General features: G+C 40.4%; 1 protein-coding gene across 3 annotated transcripts in view; it reads left to right on the top strand.

Moving 5' to 3' along the window:
• Positions 1 to 22,699, top strand: part of ARID5B (AT-rich interaction domain 5B) — a 114,878-nt gene that overhangs the window by 29,951 nt on the left and 62,228 nt on the right. For all 3 annotated transcript variants that reach the window (XM_069019087.1, XM_069019088.1, XM_069019086.1), the window contains one exon: positions 16,739 to 16,969. In XM_069019087.1, the coding sequence (XP_068875188.1) occupies positions 16,739 to 16,969 (231 nt within the window). The remainder of the gene's footprint in view (positions 1 to 16,738; positions 16,970 to 22,699) is intronic.

Here is a 22,699-nt window from a genome sequence, read left to right as displayed (position 1 = left end):
AGTATTTGTATTTCCTTCCCTGTTTCATGTGAGTAGATTGACAAGATGTGTGGTGGGTGTTCTGTTTGCTTGCCACAAGATTGTTGTCAGACAAACCCCCCCCCCCCCCCAACCAAAAAAGCCCGCCCTTCAGGAACATTGATTTATCTGTTAACTGTGTCTGGCATGTTGCCTTTTGGCTTTGATTTCAGAGAGAAACATATTTGGTTACTTTAATAGGCAAAAGCACTGAACCTGACTTGTAGGGGAAAAAATTGTTTTCTTTCCCTTTTTCAGTTCTGTTTATTGGATCCTGACGTTTTGTATCGTAATTGTGCAACAGTTCCAAGTTGGAGTAAAGAAAAGTAGAACTGGATGTCAGGCTCCATCAGCCTCATTATTTGAGAGCCAGCTTTTCTGGGTGACTCAGTGGGACTGAAAATGGATGTTTATGCCAGTTAATAACCACCCTGTGACACCAACTCAGATGATACCAAATGCTTTTTTTGTTCTCGAGAATTGTTCACATCACCTATTTATGTCTCCTCTTTTTATTTATGTTGGGTTTTTTTATCTTAGAAATTTTTGCTGAGCTGGAGTTGACTTGCCTTTTCCCCCCAGATCTGTTTGTTCACTCTTTTTTGCTTCTTTCAGATATACTGAAAGATAAGGATATTTTTTTCCTGTATTCTTTGACCAAGGAAATCCAGGTCTTACTATTTTCAGCTACTTCTCCAATTTGATGTCACAGTGTGCAAGAGTCAAAGTTGAGAAATCGAGAAAGTAAGGTTTTTAATCATGTTACAGTAATTGTATATTTTATTCTTATGTATACACAAACAGAAGGTGATCACACAGACATATGCTGATGACTACATAGTCATCTCTGGTGAAACTGCACATATCTCTTTGTGTATGTACATGCAACTGTATATACTGCTGAGCTCCAGTACCCATAGAGCACTTGGCCAAAAGAGCGTATTTTTGAAAGGCTTAACATTCTTCACATAAGTATCAGAAGTAATAAAATACATAGTTTGAGACCTGCAAAGATCAAAAGAGAAAGAAGGAAGAAAAAGAGTTTTTAAAAAAGCTGTAATAGCCGCAAGAGAAACAGAACAAGGAGGTTGTTGGGAGACCTCTGTCCCTGTACATGCAATGTTTTTTTTCAGGGAAGCTGTAGGAGGAATCCGTGTTTTAATATTAACTTCAGTCATGCTGTAGCCCAGTGCCTCCAGTGAGCATGAAGCTCTGCATGGCTGGAAGGTAGGTGGAGATGAGATTTGGAAAATGGTTGCGTAACTGTAGGTGAGGGGAGGGAATAAACTCTTCCACCACCATTAGTGCTTTTGCCTCTCCCAGTAACACAATGTAGTCCATCCCAAAGCATCTCCTGGTGTTATCCTGCATGTGTGCTCATTTCTGCTTGGTCCTCTGCCTCAGCTGGGCAATGATCTCCCGAGGCGCAGCTCCCAATGGCATTTGCTTAGCAATAATTAAAAATGAGCCAACAAGCAACAAACTCTCTTCACATCCAGGGGCCATCCATCAGAGCTGCTCCCCAGGTCTCACTTACGGATGCTAGGGGTAGAAAAGAGAGGAAAGGGTCGGTTGGTTTTGATCCTGACAGTGGTGAGGTAAGAAGTGCAGAGAGGTTGGGGAGGAGTTAGGAAATAACTTTGTGTGGGTAAGAAGCAAAATTCCTAACACAGTGGGACAGAAAATGCTCAGCTCCATTTACTTCCATCACAAGGAGGGACTTCAGCTGTCTCCCCCTAGAGCTTCCAGCAGGATGGACTGCCCTAGCAGTGATGGGCAATATTTGGCCCCTGAGCCCCTGTTCTACCAGGCATTTGGCTGGCTGTGGGGAGCTTGTGTCACTTCGTCTCTCTCAGCCTGTCTCCCTGTTAGCCTGGTCTCAATAGCCACAATGCAGGCACATACTTTGTACCATGGAATTGCGGGATTCCTCAGTGGAGCTCTGCCAGTTGTGTTGGAAAGCTGTAAGAAAGCAAAATCTTTGTGGAGGAGGTGCCTTTCAAGGCAACTGGAAAGGAGAAAAGACTTTCCCAGTTGTAGCAGTGGTAAGGCTCAAAGCCGGTAAAAAATTTCAGTCTTGAGAAAGTAAAATGAAATTCTTTAGCAGCTAGTTTATTTTAGTTTTTCTTTTCCTGTTCTGCTTCGTGACAGAACTTCAAATAATTATGTTGATTTATGATTACAGGTATTTTAAAGCTGTAGTATGCTGAAACAAAGCAATGCCAGCTTATTGTTTCTGGCCCTATCCAATTATACAATTGAGTTTAGGCATGTAATAATGTTACAACAGAAATATCCATCATGATGGATGGAATTTCATGAAGTACAACACAAGAGTATTTATAGCTCCATTCTTAAAGCCACTTTTGAATCAAAAGTTGCCTCCTTGGTATGGCCTTTAAAAACAGGAGAAAATCTGAAACTTTTTTCAGTCTAGCCCCAAACATACCACAACCCATTGCCTACACAGGAAGAGGGGTGTAGGTTGATGATAAGCAGAAAATGATAGAATAAAGTAATTATTTCCGCTAGAAAATGAGGATCCGGCATTATTTGTACAGTAACCCAAGGTCATTATTTGGCTATGCAACTGTAATGAAACAATAAAGATCATACTTAATTTAAGTATCAATTCTGAAGAGACTTCTTGCTTTCTCTCTACTGTTTCAACTATTAAAACAAATTTGAATTGCTAGTCTAGTTTCCTACTGTTTTTCAGCAAGCAGAGTGGGCAAAACCTCCCCTCCTCCCATCTCTGTTTAAATGTAGACCTTTGGCATTCCAGAAATCTGACCTTGTTTGTAGGGAATGGCTCATTTTTCTATAATGTAATATGAAGCACTCTTGTGTTTTGATTCCATGAAGTAGAGAGTTTAATGTTCCAGCTTGCCATGATAAGGATATGATCTGGTTAGAGATAGAAACACTAAAGGAAATTAGCTATTGTACTATTCTTTAACATATTGTTTGCCTAGCAGTTTCATTTAGAATCATTTGGAATAATCTTGGAGTACCTTTTTTAAAGGATTCTTTCTTTTTCGTTTTCTTTTTTTTGTTGTTGTTGTCGTTGTTGGCCTGGATAAAAAGTGGGGCTTTAATATATTTCTCCTAAAATAAATGTGAGGCCGCCTCATTTATAGTCAGCATGCCTTGATTACTTGCAGACATGCTGGAAATTTACATGCGCTTTTCTCCATTATAAAACACTGATCTGTTCAGATCATTAGCTCCCTCATGACTAGAGTTTGGCAGCAAGCCAGGGCAGGCTAAATCTGTAGCTGTAAATCGTGAGTTGAAATAGCAGAAAGTGGATTTGTAACTTAAAAAGTGTAAACAGTTTGGAAAATGAAGTAATTTTAGAGTATGATTGATTGCCTTAAGATTGCACTTTAAATTAGCCCAGAGTCTCCACTGCAGATATAGGCACTAACTGCTCATTATATATTTTCACTTTTCTTTGGAACAATAGCATTGTTGGTAGGCTTCGAAACAATGTATGTTTCTCCTGGAGTGACCTTTGAGGAAATGAATAGTTTTATTGTGTGTCCATTACTTTGCCTGGAACAACATTTTTGAGTTATTAATTTGCTGTGGTCTATAAATAAAGGAATCAAAATGCAAAGCAGCTGTATTATGCTGCATATAGTTCATGAAACTTGTATTTAAACATCACCATTTGAGATTGGTAATGCACTGAATAAATAATTTTTTTCCCCTCTGAAAAAGAAGTAATGTTTTGCCTAGCCTGGAGATTGGTCCTTGAATCTCATAGAAGCAAAAATTATTATTTTTAGCACAAACAATTGGTGAATGTTCTGGGGGGCTGCTGCACTGCATTCCCTCTTTCAAGGACCCTGTTTAACTAAGTTGTGCACCCGTGGGATTTGGGGCTGTGGGCTGAAAGAGAAGGAGTCATTGAAAGGTGCATTCAGGAATGTGGAAAACATTTGCTAGGTATCTGCCCAGCTTGGTCTGTGCTGGTCAAGAGCAGTAAGTAGTGGGGGATGCAGCAGCCTGGTGATGGAAGAATGTGATGCCATGTAATATCTGTTGGCTTGTGAGCTCTGGCTGTTCGCAGATGGTGGCTGAAGCATTTGTTGCTCTTTTCCAAAGAGACACAAAACCCATTGATAATGTTTCTGCCTACCCAGGATGTCTGAAGTCACAAAGGTTTCCAGTGTGGAACAACACCTCAGTGTAACTGAGTGGGTGTGTATGTGCTAAGCATGTAGATTGTGTGCAGCCAGGACTCTGTGCTTTGACCATGCTAGAAATTAGGAATGTAAAGCTGTTAAACTGACATTAGTAGTGGTTGCAAATCCCAATAAATAGCTCTGACTGCTTGAATAGAATGTGTAATAGGAAGTCCTACTATTTTGTATCAGTGTGTTTTTCATCTCTTTCCTTGTCCTAGATTTGGTATCTAGCATTCAGTAGATACGCAGCTCTGTTTTGTCATTTTTCTGGAAGCTCCTTTCCCAGAGAAAAATTTTCCCAGTGCTGTCGCCCTTCCTTGATCCTCTTTCCTTTCTCCCTCCACGTATGAAATGAAGATTTGCACTTATGAAAGAGGTATGGCTGAGGTCTGAGCACAGGTCTGGGAGGCAGGACCTGCTGAGTGCTGAGCTCAGTGACTCATTCAGTAGCCTTAAGCAAGTCAGAACATCTCTCATGAGGTTATTTCATATGTAAAACAGGGGAAATAATACTTATCTGTCTACCTGCCTCATAGGAATACCCTGAGGACTAATTAGCGTCCATTAAGTGCTTTGAAATAGACAGTGCTATCTATTATTAGAGCAGGTTCCAGACTAGCAGATAGTGTGTTAGGATTGTTTCCTACTTGGGAGCCTTCCTCTCTGCTGGGAGTGGGACCGAAGCCCATCTGGAGCAGAGCACAAGCCGCCTGGTGTTCTCTGGAAGATTGGTAGGGTTCTGCCGGGCCCTTCCTAGGCAGGTTCACTGGAGACTTGACGCTCTCACTGAAAACTTGGAAAGGGAGTTTGTCTAGAGAAAAGAGTGGGAGGATACTTGCTTGTTCTCCTCAGCTCATAGGCATAACTTGTCCTGAAATCCTTTCTCACCCTGCCTCCACCTGAGGCCTTTTCAGATAATTCAGGTAGCATGGCTTCTGCTCTTTTCCAGGGATGGTTTCCTGGTCGTGCAGAAGAGGAAGAGAAATCCTGTATTAGTTCTCAGGCGGAGCGTGGGGCTGTGTTGGTGTGTTCCCATCACTGGGAGCCCTTTCTTATTCATAAAGCCATTCCTCTTTCTTGAAGAGCAAGTGCTTATATTCTTTCTCTTCACTGGATAACAGACTCCTCTGCAAAGTCCTTAGAAGGCAAAATCTAATTTTGGGTATAGGATCCTAAACTCTGCAGGTTTGTGTCTGCTGAAGTCTGGGAGTCTTTTCATCATCGTAACGAGGAGGGTTGTCATCTGACCGGCAGCGCCTTTTGTTCTCTGGTGCATCTTCTCTCACCGTATACTTTTGTACCTCTCTTAGAGATGCCATAATAATCTAGTTCAAAGAACCCAGCCCTGTTCTCACTGAAGCCCACAAGCCTGGTCTTTCTACCAGTGAGACTAGGACTCAGTCCAAATTAGCTGGAGAGAAGCTCTATTTCTCTCCATTTGCTCCTCACGCGTCTCTCAGGCCATGAGTAATTTGCAGTGAGACAGGAAAGCCTGTGTGAAATTTTCCAAGGGAATTTTCTCTATTTTAATAATGTTAATGAAATTGCTTAACACTTCATCAGCTTTTTCAGCATATGTTGCTGGGGTTTTGGTGCTTTCTGATTTTTCTTCAGTACCAGAAGGCCCCTACCTTAGAAATGGGACTTAGGGCTTCTATGAGCATTTGGACCCATTGTTGAACCTTGGTCCTGCAGAAACATTTTTGCACAAGTATCAGTAGATACCATTTTGAGGAGGTTCTCTGCCCCTCCTCTTGTGCCTGCAGGAAGGGGAAGGGATCAGGAGCAATCATCCCACAAGCTCTCACATGCCTGCAACTAATTCTTTTTCCACAGAAATGAGGCTTTGCCCCAGAAATATCTAATGATAAGACGTTGGTTACACAGGAAGGCCCTGGCATTTCTGAATTTAAGCACAGTTGGTTTGTTTGTCTTATCCTGCATATCACTCAGTTTTTGGTCCTTGTATCCTAGACAGGGGTATAAGTTAGCTCCCTTTACTTTTAGACCTTCTTCTATTACTCCTTTTCAGCTCCAGTTTACTATTTTGTGATGCAGGATAGGATTAAATGAGCAACCACAGACTTACTTATATGCCTGTAACAGCTTTTAAAGCTACATTTGGGTTGTTTTTCAGAGCAACAGTTTGGGGGTTATTTGGTGCAACATGAGAAGTTCAGTTAGGAGGTGAGGGTTTCCAAGTAGCTGGGGAAGTGTGGTACAGGGCAATTAGGTCAGTGGCCTGGAGTTTGGCAATTCCCATCTGGCCTTTCCTCATAGTCTTCATATTGAGTTTCAGCTACTTACTGGGAAGGAGGGGAACCTGACCAGGGTTCTTTTGGGGAGCAGGTATGTGCTATGCTGGGATGAGATAGAAGACAGCAAATTCTTGGAAAAGTATGTATGACACTAGCATTTTTGTAATTGCTCTATTTTGTTTATAAATGGCACTGTGTTTCTAATTCCAATTCTGTGCCACTCCTGGATTTAAGCATTATTACACTGCAGATGATAACACCAGTTTATCTGTGAAATTCTTAAACTGTGGGGTTTTTTTCCCAGCTTGACTTCTTTTTCTCTTCTTGTCTTTGATTGGTTTCCAAAAAAGTTATTAACATGTTGCAAAACAAATACAAGGGGCCACTGAAGCTTATTAAAAATGGTTTCTTTTGTTCATATCTGGCAGTTGACAAATTGTCTTGTGCTCTATCTTATCTGCTCCCGTGTGAAAGGTTACATGAGAAAATGGCTGCAAATAAATTGCTATTGAATGTTGTTGAAGACTAAGCATACAGCTTCTCTATTAAGGACCTCTTTTAAAGCTCTCTATTCAGACTCCCCTCTGCATGTCTCTCTAACACTTGTCTGTTATATTATGTTTGGCACAGAAGGAAACATTAAATAGAAAAGCAACGTCTGACTGTGGTGTTTCTAGACCCTATTATCCCTCTGTCAAATGTCCACATGAGCAGGGTACAGTTTTTGTCTATCTTGATGATGATTTTTGAAGGCTTTATGAACTGTCTTCATAGTGAAATGCTAGAAACAAATGAAATTGAAAAGCATATTTTTACAGCTTTGGAAATCTTACTTAAATCAGTGTAATGAGACGCACTCAGTAAAATGTAATTATTCTCACTTCTCCATGTGTCAAAGAAATCAGCAGTATGGTTAGGGAGCGGAGGGTTACAGTGAGCTTGTTATTTTTATACAGAGCCAGATACCGCTTGTGTGTAGTAAATTGTAAATAGTAGATAATGCAGTTTTTATGTGTATTAAATGCCCTGCAAGAATTAACAGGGTTCTTACTTCATTAAGGGTTTCAGAGAGGGCATAAATATCAAAAGCGGGGCTTGACTGTTTAAATCACTGGACCATTTCAACCCTCCATCCCTCATGTCACAGCGTTGGGACTGGCAGCTTCTGCTGCTGCTATTTTGAGGAGGGCGCAGTTCCTCCGAATTTTCAGAATGATAGTGAAAGAGCCCCGTGTGAGACACCAAAATAAGGCTTTTGACTCATACTTCTGCGTGCAGTGGAAAATGAAGGCGGTTGATTCTGCCGCATGGAAGAGGTGGTGAATCAGTCCCTTATAAGTAAGGCTGCGTTTCCTTGTCTGTCATTTATGTTTGAATGGTGCGCGGAGGTGAAAGAGAGAGGAGATGACAGAAGACCTGGTTAGTCTGATATTAAACCCAGTAACTCAGTTTAACTTGCAGCAACTTTCCACTTCTTTTCATGCCACACAAGTATGGATTTGTCATGGGCCTCTTCAGCACAGGAGACAAATAACAGACCGTGAGTTTAAAATTCATCAGACCAGAGAATATCTTGAGGAAGAAACAGTTCAGTCCTGAGCACTGGGTTGGGGAATCTGTTACATTTTTGAGCTCATTGTTCCAATGGTTAATTATCACCACTGAAAAAATGTGTGCCCCTCTCTTGCCAGGGGCTCTAGTTGTGTGTTTCTCCACCAGAGCAGAGTTTTTCATTCTCCAGTATTTTCTCTGTACAGTGCTACACTTCAGAAAGGGGAACCAAGACACATGATCGTAGAATTAATAATACAGTGGATGAGAAGGTGTTGTAGGGAAAGTTAGTGGATGTGAGGATGCAACCCCCCCCCTCTCACAAGGGTGCTGTAGGGAATGTGTGACTTCCGCTGCAGTACTGGTGTTCGTAGCATAACCCCCATGCTCAAGTATTTGCAGGATCAGGCTTTATGTGTAAGTACTGAAGTGTAGTTTGGTGGTATGTTGGATGGTGTTCAGAGATTGCTGAAAACAGTGCATTAAATAGCACTTTGAATTGCAAAGTGCTGGTTCAGTTTTGTCTATGAGAATGATAACACTTATTATCTGATTGTTCCCTGTGCAAATCTCACCTCAGGAAAAATTAAATTATGTTTGAATTCAGCTAAAGCAAAGTATATCATTATTTTCTTTCGTTATTAAAAGGGATTTTTACTGTTTGTTTGTTAAAACTGAAGCAGCTGCCATGTTAGAGCCTTAGATGATTTAAAAGCAAATACAGAGGCAGAGCCATTTACAGTACAATTGGCTTGTTTAATGTGATTTAATTCCTCTTGTTGGCTTCATCATATTACCAAATTATGTTTTCAGCTCTCCTCCTCTTTTTAATTCTTTCTTCTTTTTGTTATCAGCAGAATTGAAGCTGCTTATCAGTAACCACGACAACCAGGATAAATACTTGTTTTAAAGCTGATGCACATTCAACCTGAATGGTCCACATGACCCAGAACATTCAAGAGGACAGGCAGCATGTGCTCCCTTCTACAATCAGTCTCCCCCTTCCCCCCATCTCCATCTGCTTTAGAAAGCTAATAGGGCACTTTAAAAACCTTTTGTATCAGAGCGGGTTTCTGTAGCCATCCGTGGCTGCTTGGACATGGGCTGGCCCTGGCTTGTCACCTGAGGAGTAAGGAGAGAAGGAAATTTTGGGAGGCAGGGAGGCGATTTCACAGCCACATCCGCAGTGTTGGCTTGCCCTTCGCGGGTTCCTCCAGCTGCCGACACGGCAGTCATCTGCCTTCGGCGGGAGGGCGAACTGCAGCTCTGCAATCCCTTCGTGAAGGGGAAGATAATCCCGGCTGGGCAGCAGCTGAATAGAATGAAGGAGTGACTGGAGTTGTGCAGGACAGGGAAGATGGTTGTGGTAGGAGAGAAGCCTCAGCACAGAGCCACCTGGTCCATGCCCTGTCTCTGGTGGAGGCAGGCACGCTGGCTGGGGTGGCCAGAGTCAGTCACTTCCCTTTTGAGGAAACTTAAGGATCTCTCGCTTACCCAGAAATTTCCCAACAAGAATTTCTGCCTGGCCTCTTTGCTCTCTCCCTTGCTCTCTAAGTTGCTTGATGCTGTAGAATAAATCCTTTAAGCCCTCTCTGTCTCAGTTTCTCTCCCTGTGTAATGGGGATAATAATTTTTACTCATCTCCATAAAGCAGTTTGAGGCCTATGGATGGAAGGGTTATATAAAAGCTGGAAATGACGATTGTCAGTCACTTTTCTTTTGAGTCTAGAAACACCTCATAAGGTTTATGAGGCACTTCCTAAGGTGCAAGAGGATCCTGGGCGTGCAAGGTTGGAGCTGCAGTTATGAGAAGATGAGTATAGGATTAGGCTCTGAAAAAGGATGTGAAATGCCTGGTTGGAAACTTTTTCAGTATTAAATTTCTTTTGTCTTCTTCAAAAATTGGATTTAGGATTTGAATTTCAAGTGATTTAGCCAGATAAACATTACAGAAGATTTGATTATATGGAGATACTGTCAGTAGTTGATCAACATACTTGGGTTTGTCCCCGTTAAGTAGGAATAGAACAACTCTGATCCAAATAACTGAGTGTAAAATGTTCTCCAGCCACGTATTAGATGTACTAGTATTAGTACGTATTAGATGATGCTGTCTTTTTTTTCTTTTTTTTTTTTAATGACTGTACTGCTGTTCAGTGGAACAGTAGTTTCAATCTCCAGTAGATTTGTAAATATTCTCTTTCTTTCAAATACTAAACTAATCTTAGGAATTCTTTGAAAGGCTGATGCTCTGCTGGCACTGTGACAGAAAATGGAGGGCTGGGGAAGAGGCACGAAATTTTGAGAATTAGCTCGGTCTCCTCCTTAAAAGGGGAGAAATATCTGACACATGCAGAAAGGCTGCATATTTTATTCTCAATATTGGCAGAAATGACTTTTGCCTTTTGATCAATTTAAAAGCAGAATCAGACAGGCAAAGGTCCATGTCAGAATTACAGGCAACTTGTTAACATCATCATTATCTGGTAAACATAAATGTAATCACTGTGTTCGTATCCTGCAACACGTTGCCTTTGTTCTTGATTGCATTAGCATTCAAATAGAGGGGGGTTCTTAAAGCAAGGATGAGTAGCATGGGTCCTGCCAACAAAGAAGTATCCCTGTTGTGTCAATAATTTACCCAAATTTATTTAAAACCGAAACCACAGATTTCCTGTCCCATCTCATGTGGCTAAATCATTACTGTATTTGCATTTATCTGTGAGAGAAATGCGATTCTTAGATTAATATTTTTAGGTCTTGTGATTAATTAGCCAGCTGAGGCACACCAAGTGTCTTTACTAGAGTGAATAAAGACCGTGGGAATGAAAAGGCAGAGTGGATTGGAAGAGCTGTGTTTGAGAAGTCTTTCCTAACCTCTGGAGAGAGAGTGGATCGGTGTGCTAGGGCATGCCTTGTGACAATGATGCTGCTACCTGAACTCCTCAGCCATTGCTTGTAGTCCACAGCAGATTCCTACTGTGCGGTGTGGATTCCTGCTGTGGTTCTTAGTCCTGTGTCTGTTCAAAGAATTCAGTGTTAGAAGTGGTCAGGTAAGAGCCAGGCATAATCCTCCCATGAGGGTTATTTCACTGGGAGAGCTGTCCTTTCCCACAAAGGAGTACCCAGAGGTGTAGCTGATGACTGTCATTGCTGCTTGGCCACCTGCAGTAACCTTGGAAGTTTGGAGGTGTTTGGCAGGTTATAGTGGACTATGATATGGGAAGGTGTTCTCATTGCATCATTCCTCTTAAAGATTCCTCTTAAAGATTTTGTGGTCATAAAGACCCAGTTTCTTATTCCTCCTTGTGGTTGTTCTTTCATTGTTCCTCTGTTTTTGTTGCTTTTGGACCTTTTGAGAGATTCAGGGTTTTTAGGTAGTTGTGTGGTAAGTTCATTTCTGTCTGCTGAAAACTATCCTCTCTCTTTGGGTTTTTATTAGAACAGGCAGCTCTGAGCTGTGTAGAGCCTGTCTGACCTGCAGATACTGGTTTTGAAGGGTGAGCTACACATCTTTGCTTCATCTACACCTGTGTTCTCATGTCCATACTGTAAAAAGTCATTGCCAGAATAGAAGAGAGGGAGAACTAGGTTTTAAGAGCTGGAGGGTCTTGGGAGGTCAGTGACACCTGGACACACTGCCCTGCAGTAGTCAGGAGACCTCCCATCACCGGTGTCACGGCCATGTTCATTCAGCACTGCTAACCTTGCCATTCCCAGTTCCTCCAGACATTCAGATACATCCTCCCCTACCTCTGTATCTCCTGCATACTGATGATAATGGTCGAAGCCGTGCATACAAGCAATGATAATCTAATTATGATATGTGAATCCTCTGGGAGACCCCCTTAGTAACTGAGGGTTGTGAAAGAAGGCAGAGGAGTGAGGGCACTGTGCAGGAGAGGAACCTGATGGACAGAGCTCTGCAACTTCCTTCATTTTCTCTCTATATTCCAGATAACTCCCTTGCTCAATTTGCTACCCACACACCAAAGCATTGTCCCATTTTATCTGGTTCCCCTGATACCTCCATTGCTTATCTTATGAAGATCTGTGTCAACATTTATCAAAACAAATGGCAAGCCTGGGACCTTTTAAGTAGTTTTTTTAGTTAATAAAACCAATCTTCTACTTCTGTTATGTTAAAAGTACATTATCTTTTTATTACAAACTCTCTGCAGCTCTGTCTGTTTTCCTTCTTGGCAATTTCATGACTGCTCCAGTTGATTGCTGTATGGAGAATTACAAAATCATTAAGGGTGGGGTTTTACCAGCTGACTTACAGTACAAGCCATTTCTCAAAATAACCACAACAGTGCAATACTGATGTGTAATTTACGTCACAGTATGTTTTTATGAAATAGTTTGTGGCTTATTCATTTAGATTTAGAACTGAGTATCTCTTCTCTCGCTTTTTAATCAAGCCTGCTTTTTTTTTTTTTTTGGTACTTTTTTTGGTACTTTTTAATATTTTCCACTCTGAGGCTTGGCTTGCCTCCAACTTACCAGCTACATTGAGGAGGAAAAAATTGATTTTTTTTTTTTTCTTTTTTTTCCTTTGCCTGCAGTTTAACTGCAAGTGTGTTTCCCCTTTGATGTATACATTTGTGTTAACTGCCTCAGAAGAGATGGTAGATGTGTGGTAGAATATATTGCACAAAGGTAGAGCAGAGAATTGATAAGAGATGTAAAAGTTCGCAATTTCAAACCATACCAAGTAAGTGTTTCTATTTAGCCTCCTGCGCTGGTACATTTCCTTTTTAAAAATTACTTTCTGTATAATGTCATGTAATTAGAACAGGAAATCATTGAGTAACTGTAAGAAGAAAAAGAGCACTTAAACTGGAAAGAAATTTACCTTCTGAGAAATTACATTCGCCTTTTTTTTTCCTTTAAATTTTTTTTTCTTCCCTTCACATTACCGAGTTGTTAATGATAGTAACAGATGTACAGACCCTTATCTGTGTCATTGTTCTGCTTGTGTTTTCTTGGGGGGAAAAAAGTCATTTTCAGTAATACAAAAAATGAATGGACAGAAAATGGGAAAAGCCTAATTACAAAAAATATTCTGTGTCACAACAGAGTAGCAATTAAATTGAAACTTCAATATAATTATCAATAACAGTCGAGCCTGGAAGGGTGCCAGGCATGTAAAGTTGGTGCTCAGCCTTTATGTGGTTGCTAGGAGCACGGCAAAAAGTATAAAGCTTAGAGAAAGGAATGTCTAATGTAATAAAGTAACAGAAGGTAGCATAAATCATTGTGAGAGCAGTTCATATTGACATTATTTTACTTAAATTGGGTTGAAACTAGACATTTAGTCTTACAAGAGGCACAAATTCGTATTTCTTCTGCAGGAATAACTCTGTGCTTTCTGGGAAGAAGTGGAGTGTGCTTTCATAGCACCAGCCTCATACATATTTGGAATCTTTTAAGCAAAAATCTTTAAATGTTTGTTTCTGTTGGCATCCAAATGCATTTGCACTAATACGATTAAAAGAACTAAAGGGCAAAATACTTGGCAGCTTTTGCAGCTGAAGTAATTAGGTACAGGAAGGAACATGCATAGTTTTTCCATCAAGCTCTATAAAATCCTGGTGTGAAGGTCTTTGTAAAGAAAAAAAATGCTTACTGATGTTGAGGGTAGATTATGGCAGTTAGCAATAACATTATACGCTGATGTTTCTGAAACAAGCAAACAAAAAGCATGTTGCAGGTTTGTTTTTTTTTTTTCTCTGCTCTCTCTGTAAATAGTTCTGGCTCTAGATGGATTTGTTAGGAATTCGTGCTTTTAACAGGCTTTTTTTTTTTTTTTTTCTTTTGGGGCATTTAATTGTCTTGCCTTACATATTAAAAATGGTTGTGCTGATTTAAAAAGTCAGTTCTTGCATAGATTCATTGTGTTTGGCATTTCATGCATCTTTTACTTACAAAGACAACTTGAAGAACATGTAATCCAACATAAATGCCAGGCTGTGCCAAATCTCAGCTCTCTTTACCCCTCACAAAGGGAACTGTTGGATTACATCTATGCATATATAGGCAGTGCTCGGAAGGCAGGGGTGGAACCTTGCTTCCTAATTACAGTTTCTCTGTTTTCAGCCCTGAAATACAGAAATAAATGGAAAGTTGACATTGGAGGGGGTTATTAAACCACACAATTATGATACAAGCATAGGATTTGAGTAATTTCAGTTGAGCCTCACAAGCAGAATACTGTAGGTATTATCTTTTACCTTGTTCTGTCTGTTGAAGCTAAAAAGAGACTCAGAAATACAGCATCTTGGTTTCCTAATATCTCAGTTGTATGTTTTTAGAAGTCATGTTGTTTTTCTTCATTTTGATGGTACGTGATCCACATTTTGAGCTCTGTTTCTCCTAAGAAAGATTAAACTCTTTCTGATCATATTTCTGAAAAATACTTGCAGTATTCACTAAGTCCACCATTAAATGGCATGTGTTAGATTTTGATAGAAGCAAATAATAGTTCTTTTTCGGGCTTGCATTTTATTAGGGATTGGTCTGCTTTGATTTCTCTTTTCTCACATGGGCGTGGTTGAGGAAAAATCTTTGTTCCAGGAACACTGTGTTTGTCTTTCACTAAACAAATTTTCAGTTTATTCAGCCTTTGTTCATTTGTAGATGTATCTATTGAACCTGGAGTGAAAAAGGAAGGGAAACAAATGCATCATAAAGTACTCATTGGAATTGCACAAGCATGTATGGAAGTGATCCTGTAAAAAATTACTTGGTTTTAATTTATGCCAGGGGGTTTGAGTTAAGTCGTCAGTTGTCAGGGGTACAAAGTTTGTGTAATTCCGCGCAGGGACTTAACAGCACATTTGTCTAGAAACTAATGGTTTACTACAAAGGCACGTGGGACATACATTTATATACACCCTGTTTAAAAAGCTGACCACATCCTGGCATAAGAAAAGTGCTGTCAGATCGACAGATTCAGCTCGCTGCTATCTACACAAAGGTATAAAGTAGTAATAACTGTCAGGCAGGCATACGTGAAACTCTCGAAGGAGCTAAAGGACGGATCATGTGCTTGTTAATTCCTAGAACAGTTTTCCTGATCTGATTTTTAGAGTTTTCAAATAAAGAAGAGAGAGCCTTATTCCCAGGAGCAATTGGCTCAATCGTGCTGTTGTGCAGGCTTATGGGATACTTGTTGAAACAAAGAAAAGCATGACTACATCCTTATCGGCCAAAAGTGGTTTTAGGGCCATCAATTTTATTTTCTTTGAAAAGTAATGGCAGTGCTGTTTACCAAAATGTATTACTCTTACTTGTTTTTTCTTTTGTTTTTTTTCTTTTTTTTTTTAAACACAAATTGTTTTATCTTCTTACCTATGTCAGGATAGTGGTGAGAGTTTTTGAGTTTTTAACAGTGATGACTTTCAGGAGCTGTAGTACTAAAGATAGTACTTTGCAAGTCTGTCTGCTGTGTTGATTTTTTTTTTTTTACAGCATTACATTCATCTGCAGTGATGACATTCTAGGTGATATATCTGCTTCCAGAGACTTCTTAAAATTTAGCCTTTTATGTGTCAACATTTCCATTGCCTCACTTGAATCCAGATGAGTTGTGCCATCATATTTAGTTGGGGAGAACTTATCTGCCATTTCTTTCAATGTCTGAAGTGATTTTTACTCTAGGAGCAAGAATGATGATTTCAGTATTGATAATGGGATTAAATAGTAGACCTTTTGTCTCTGGCAGAAGAAATAGCTGAGTTATTCAGTAATCAGAGTACAGCAGAAAACATGAAGTGAATGCTGTTGCTTTGTCTTCATTGGCATGCCTGGAAAGCCATGTTTGGTTATGTACCTGAGGAGATAAATGAGCATAAAAAGAAGTGCTGTTAAGTACTGGCTGCATACCTGCAAATGAGTAATTTCTCATGTTTGCATCCCTAGTTGAGGTTTTTTTTTCTTTTAGGTTTTCTTCTGGTTGTATGACAACACTTCATTACGATATTTTGAAATCTGCCACCTTTCTATGTAGTATCATCTAATCCATGGAGAAATGGAAAGCTTTGAGCTCTAGATTGCTTTATATTTTGAGCCCAGCAGCACAAGCTGTTTGAAAATTCATTTGCCTATTGTGCTCTGTAGGAGTTTTATTGAGTCCTGCTGCATTTGCAGTTAATGTGAAGAAAGTTGCTCCCACCTGTTGGAGTTCAGAAACAATGGCCAGGTCAGATCAGCCCACCTCCCTGGCCGAGGGGTCCTTCAGGAGTTGCCAATATCAGATACTTCAAAGGAGAGTTAGTAGCTGTATGCTCTGAGGCTTGTATATTATTATTTTTTAAATATGTTAGCTGATGTAAACATGCGTGCAGTAAAGCTATATGGGGAACTGAATAAAAATTGCAGATAATATTTCTATCGAAGCAGCCAAGTTGGCAAAGTGTGGAGAACACTGATTCAGGCACTTGGCCAGCTTCTGCAGAGAAGTGTTTTCTTGCTCATCCAGGTAGTCCTTGTGAGTAAGCATAGGAGAACTGAACAGAAAGGCAGAAAATAAGCTATTTTAATAAACTTTCTTTAGTTTCTGTTTTTAACCTTGCTTTCCAGACCCACTGTGCTATAAAAGTTGGTTCTTGAGAAAAGGCTGAATTTACGGGTTTTCTGAAATACTTGAGTTACAGCTCTTGTTTGTACTTTTCTGATATACTAAAAGTATTTTTTCTTCTGTTTTTCCAGGTGAGGATGATGAAGATTCAAACCTTTTAATTCTCAGCTACCCACAGTACTGTCGATACCGTTCCATGCTAAAGCGCATTCAGGACAAGCCCTCTTCAATACTAACAGACCAGTTTGTTTTAGCCCTTGGAGGCATTGCAGTAACAAGCAAGAACCCCCAGATCTTCTATTGTCGGGATACATTTGATCATCCTACCCTAATAGAAAATGAAAGTATATGTGATGAGTTTGGTAAGTCCCATTACAGCTATTTTCTTTTTCTCACAGTTAAAGACATTTTTCTTCTTTTAAGTGTCCACTGATTTCCAAAGGGAAAACTTCCTTTGAAGTGAACCAATGCTATTTATGATTGAAATGTTAAGTACCAAATATGCTCTTTCTTCTCTGAGACTGAAAGCTTCTAGCCACTGGTGATCTCAGTATTGCAACTTGAGCTCACAATCAAAGATAATGTTACACAGGTAGAGTGTAGCACAGTGACTTGGTCTGAGTGAAATGATACCTTGCCTGGGTTTGAAGTTCATCTACCTTAGTCATTCGCCTGTCGTCTTACAGGGTGTGTGAGTTTTTTAAAGTCGTTGTTGGTGCACTATGCTAAAAAATGCAAAACAGGCTAGAGTCCTTGCACACCCCACTGCACAGCACTCAGCAGCCGTGCTCCCAGGGCCCTGTATGAGTGTCAGCTGTAGGTGGTGTGTTTCTGGTCATCTTGGAATGTAGGCTTGTTCAGCATGGGCTTTGCCAGTGCTAGAAGCTTGATTTTGTGAGTGCAGAGGTACTTCTGGGAGGTGGTCTCTTAATTCAAAAGGCATAGAGAATACTCTGCAGCTCTGAAGGACTATGCAGCCCCTTACAGCTGGGGGAGAGAATGGCAAGATTTGACACCTGATAGCAACCAGGTGATTTCACACTGGGCTTTCTTGGTGTCACATCATCCCCAGGACAGCAGATGTGCTTTGAATATGTGGCAGAATGCATGTTGTGTAGATGCCCAGAGTAACTCCACTAATGGGTCCAGTGCAGTTTCTTTAGCAGTGTACAGAATTAAGTTTTATCCCCCATATCACCAGATGGATGAGTTCTGTGGCTAATGCTTGAAGAGTCTGCATGGTGGTGGGTACACCTTTGCTTGCAAGACCCCCACATCTCTACAAGGAAGATCCTGTGGTCTCTTAGAGAAAAAAATTCTGCTGATGCGCTTAAACATGTAATGAGAGTGAGTGGGAAGGGCTTTAATGATGTTTCTGATGGGATAGTCATCTACCTGTTTTTCTGAACTTGAGCACCCTGGCTTTGAGCTTGGTGCCCAGCTCAGGCATTGTGTCAGCACAATGTCAGTGTCGCCCTGACTCATCTGGTGGCATTGGGGCATTTTGTAAGGTAGTGCTCCTCTGCTGCTCTGCCACTCTATTCCCAACAGGCAGACAAGATCCTTCCTCACGTGGTGTTGTCACTGGAGCACATGACTGCTGGGAATAGTTTTAGTTTTGTGCTGTCAAGATTTTTCAGAATCAGGCCCAAACCGTCAAGTCTGCTCACACTTACACAAAACATTACAGGCTTTGAATGAACCATGAATAAAAGTGTTGGTTGCTCTTAGGAATGGGGGTGGTTAAAAAAATGAATGAAATGCCCTGGAAGTTTGGTCCAATAACACACACAATAGTATCATGTTGGTTTTTATTTACTCTGAGCTCAAGCTCAGAATATAAAGTTCAGCTTTAATTGACTCTCCTTTTTATATGGGAAAGGTTATTTTAGGCTTGAAGGCGTTTGATGAGCCTACCATCTGCTTTCTGTGGAGTATTTTATTCAGGGTCATTCCTTGATTACAGGTTTGTTGAAATAGTTGGATCCATAATGTAAATGTATCATGGAATATTAGTAATAGATGAATCAAAGAGATGTGGAGTGATGCAGAAGCTTCGCTTAGTGAACCATAGTGAGTGCTTTGTTCAGCCTCTGAAAGCAAACTCTGCCATTCTATTGACCTTTGCGAGGCAATTATCTCATTATCAATCCAGAGCCACAGAAATCTTAGCCATAGAAATTAATAATGTGTATTTAAAATTTAGTTTGATTTAAGAAGCAGATTTTTTTAAATTCCTATTAAAAAAAAAAGAGCCATCAAAAATCCCCAAAAAACACTGTTTAAAAGTATTTCTTATAAAAATAATGATGTAAAACTTGTAAGCCCTGCTGTTTGAAGAAGAAAAAACTGGCCAGTGTATGGTTCCATATCTGTACTGCAAAATGTATGGTGTCAATTATACTACCTTTGTTGAAGACAACAGGCAAAGTACTAGTTTATCCTTTTCTTTGCTGGCAGGACAATAAAATGTACAACACTTCATTATACAAACAGTTTACATTGATATCATGTAGATTGATGTCACATGTGGAGAGTGATGACTGCTAAAGCTAAACAGAGGCAGGGTGGTACAGTAGATAAATAGATTACTCTAAGGCACTGGCATTTATCAGTCAAATCTGAGGGGATACCAGATTACAGAAATGTGACTAAAATTCTGAAAAGTTGTCTGTAAGGAGATCCAGACACATTTAGTTTGAAGGTTTTGGCTCTCTCCTACCTAGCAAATGAAGTAAGTGTGCAGAAGGAACAAGATAGGAGTGCGTATTTCACCATTTTTACCTGAAATTCTCCTAACTCTTAAGCACATATGAAGGTTGAGAAATACATTCTGCTGATGTCTTTATGTGGGAAGCACTGGAGCATTGTTTTCTGCTGTGGATGCCAAGTCTTCTTCAGAAGCATTGCTTTTGAGTCAAGTCCTACACATTCTCTGTATGTTGGAGTATTGTGCAACAGATACAGCATGTCATCAGATGAGACACCAGAAACACCTTTACAAAGAGCCCCCAGCATGTAAGCTGTTGTCCTTGTTAGGCAGTTTTAATAGAAATGTTTTTCCTGGAAATATTCTCTCTACTTTCATTGTAGATTTATAACAAAAAAAAAAGTTTTATTGAGCTCTGACTTCTCCTCATACTCCTTGCCTATTTTTCCCTCTTCTGCAGGGTTTAACAAAAATAGATAAAGCAGGAAATGAAGAAGAAGAATTAAGTTTTGTTGACAATAAATAATGTTGTTTTGGTGTGGGACTTCTTAAAGCAGAAGATGTATGTAGATGCTGTTTGTGAGCTCCCACAGGTAGGGCTGGAAGGGATGAGATGAGGCTTTGGGCAGTCCTGTGTGGATGTTCCGTGTTTCCATAGAGCTTCTGTGAGGCTCAGGCTGTGCTAAGCTTCCCCTCCAGCTCAGGCTGCCACAGGTGCTACCAACACCATGGCTACTTGTGCTTGCCTCTGCCGTGCCTGTCTGCTGCTGTGTGGCATGTGCCTAAGTGGTTTAGGCAGGAATATTTAGGACCAGTTTTCTTTCACAGTCCTTTTTCTGATTCTCCTCTGGCTTGGTTCAGGGGGACAGCATCACATCTAGGAGGCCGCTGGAGAAGTGGGCTGCTGAGGAATGGGCCCAGCAGCTGGAAGGCTCAAACATTTGCATATATTTCTTTGCAGCCTGCCAGGGAAGGACTTGCTCTCCATTTGCAGAGGAAAGACTGCTGTGAGTGGGAAGCCTCCTGCTCCCATTTTTGTCAATATAACTACTGATTAGTTAATCCAGCTGCCTTGGAGGGTTCCCCTCCAGAATGCAAATAGGCTCAAAAGCTTGCTTCTGTTCAGAAAGCAGAAGACATAAACCATGCTTGGATGTCTTGATAGCCAAAGTTCTGGCTATGACCACAATCAGACTGCACATGTATCCCTCTCCTGAAGTAAGAGCAATTAGAGGTCCTCACCAGCGTGAAGCAGTCCAGGTGGATAATGAAATGAACATGAGCAATGAAAATGAACAATTCATTTCTCTTCAACTCGAGACATTTTTCAAAATCTTTTTCATTTATCAGCCTCTGGGGTTACTGTTACTGAATAACTTTGTAAATGCATATCATTTACTGGCTTCTGCTGTGTGGTCATGTGTGCTGCAAGAGGGAAGGAATGAAAAAATTAGGTTCCTAATAATTTTCATTATAGACTACAGAATGATCTAGCTGGAGGCAAAGCTGCCTGTGAGTGTTCAGAAGGTGTATCTGGAGGTCACTGGGCATAAATCAGTGCGTGCTTGTTGCTAGAGCAGCACACGTCCTCTGTGTGTGCTTGTCCAAGAAAGGTGACTTCAGTTGCCAGGCTTCAGTGTGCCAGCTTCATGGCACGGAGTGGTTCAGGGTGCATCAATGAGCTGGGATCCAGCTGTGGTGTGAGTGATGGTGGGTTTCAGCTCCATCAGCCTCACCAGGTGAAAATCTCACACAGAAGGATTTGTCATGAAAAATATTATAAATCCTGCCTGTTAAAGATGAAACCATGAAACCATGAAACCTCTTTCATTCTGTGAGGATGGGCTTGCTCTTTCTATAAACAGGAGTGTGAGAGAAAACTGAATACCTTATTTCTTGTCAATTTTAAAAATCAATTTGGTAATTTTTAAATCATTCTGGATTATTTTTATAGCACGCTGGGTCCAATATGGCATTAAACAATCACTTTGGTCCCTGGAGTACTATAAACACGTGTTCAACCCCAAAAGAAGGTTAAAAGTTTTTTGGTTTGCATGTAAAACCCAATTTTTTAGTGAAACATTTCATACCAAAAAGTGAGAAAACTACAAACTACTGTGGTATAAATACAGTTTTTGCTCTGAAAAATTGACCATCTTCATTTGGCCATAACATGAGCAATGCAGAGGGAAACTGCTCATTGAAAAAAAACTGTGTGCAAAAGGGTATTGCAGGCCCCACTTATCTCCTCTCCCCATCCCCCACACCAAACTTAACAATGTACTGCTTGCTAGGGGAAAAGTTACCTACATTAAAATGCAAACCTCAAAACCTTCAACAACTCATCTCTCCCTATAAAACAATGAAGAAGGCAGTTTGTCTCACTTCTAGGGCTGGCAGGGAGTGGTTGGGAATGAGGAGTGACTTACCAGTCCTGCCAGCTGCTGGAGTTTCTAGGCCAGCAATTTCAGGGCCTACCCTCCTTCTTGTCATTGGCCAGGGAAGCCATGGGAAGAGCAGCATTATGAAGGTGAAAGGACTTTTTAGGGATGGGTCATGTGCCAGACAAATTCTGTGGCATGGAGGCTGGTGACTTCAGGGTGTAGAGTGGTACCATTAGTCCTGGTGTAGCTGAAATTTGGTCTTTGCTCTCATTATGCATCTTAGTTTACAGAAGTTTGTGACTCAGATAAAATCAGTTGTTTGAGGGAAAAACATAACAAAATAAAACCTTGGCAGGGAATGAGTCTTTAAAACAAACAAAAAAAAAGGATGGAAGAATGTTTCCAGTCTAAATGAAATACAGTTTTCCTGTTGGTGACTTATTTTATTTGTGTGAGTCAAAGAGTCAAAGTTGGCTTTTCTTTTTAAACTAGCTCTAGTACAAAAATTGTACTTGGGCTGACTGGGTGTTTTTTTAAAGTTTTTCAGCTGATGTAAAGTATCAGCATTTTTGCTGTTGTTTCTTTTAGCTACCTGCAGGATAATTTATATTAGTGGAATTCAGAAAAACCTGAAGTTTCCATATAGATGCTTTGGGCTTCTTTGTTTTAATATTAACAAATATGATATTAGAGTGGGATTGGTGTTAGTGCTCCTCTGCAAAGACTGGAATGTTTAAAACATTTAGAACTGCAGTAGGAGGAGTATGGAGACTTTTTATTAGGATGGATACTGGAAGCTCCTTAGATGGAGCTTTACGGTGGCATCTCCAACAGTCTGAAAAATATGCAAATGTTTTCCAAGGTCCTGGGCAGGGTGGCTTAGCTAAATATTTCAGATTTTAGGTCTCTCAAAACAAAAACAGGACATAGCTGGAGGGGAAGTAGTGATTAATGCATAATAGTGCTATATACAATATAGATAAATGTACATTTCCTCT

This window comes from Aphelocoma coerulescens, chromosome 6, assembly GCF_041296385.1.
Source record: "Aphelocoma coerulescens isolate FSJ_1873_10779 chromosome 6, UR_Acoe_1.0, whole genome shotgun sequence".
NCBI lineage: Eukaryota > Metazoa > Chordata > Aves > Passeriformes > Corvidae > Aphelocoma > Aphelocoma coerulescens.
The sequence above is the reverse complement of the archived record's forward strand: the minus strand, read 5'-3'. Positions and strand labels throughout refer to the sequence as shown.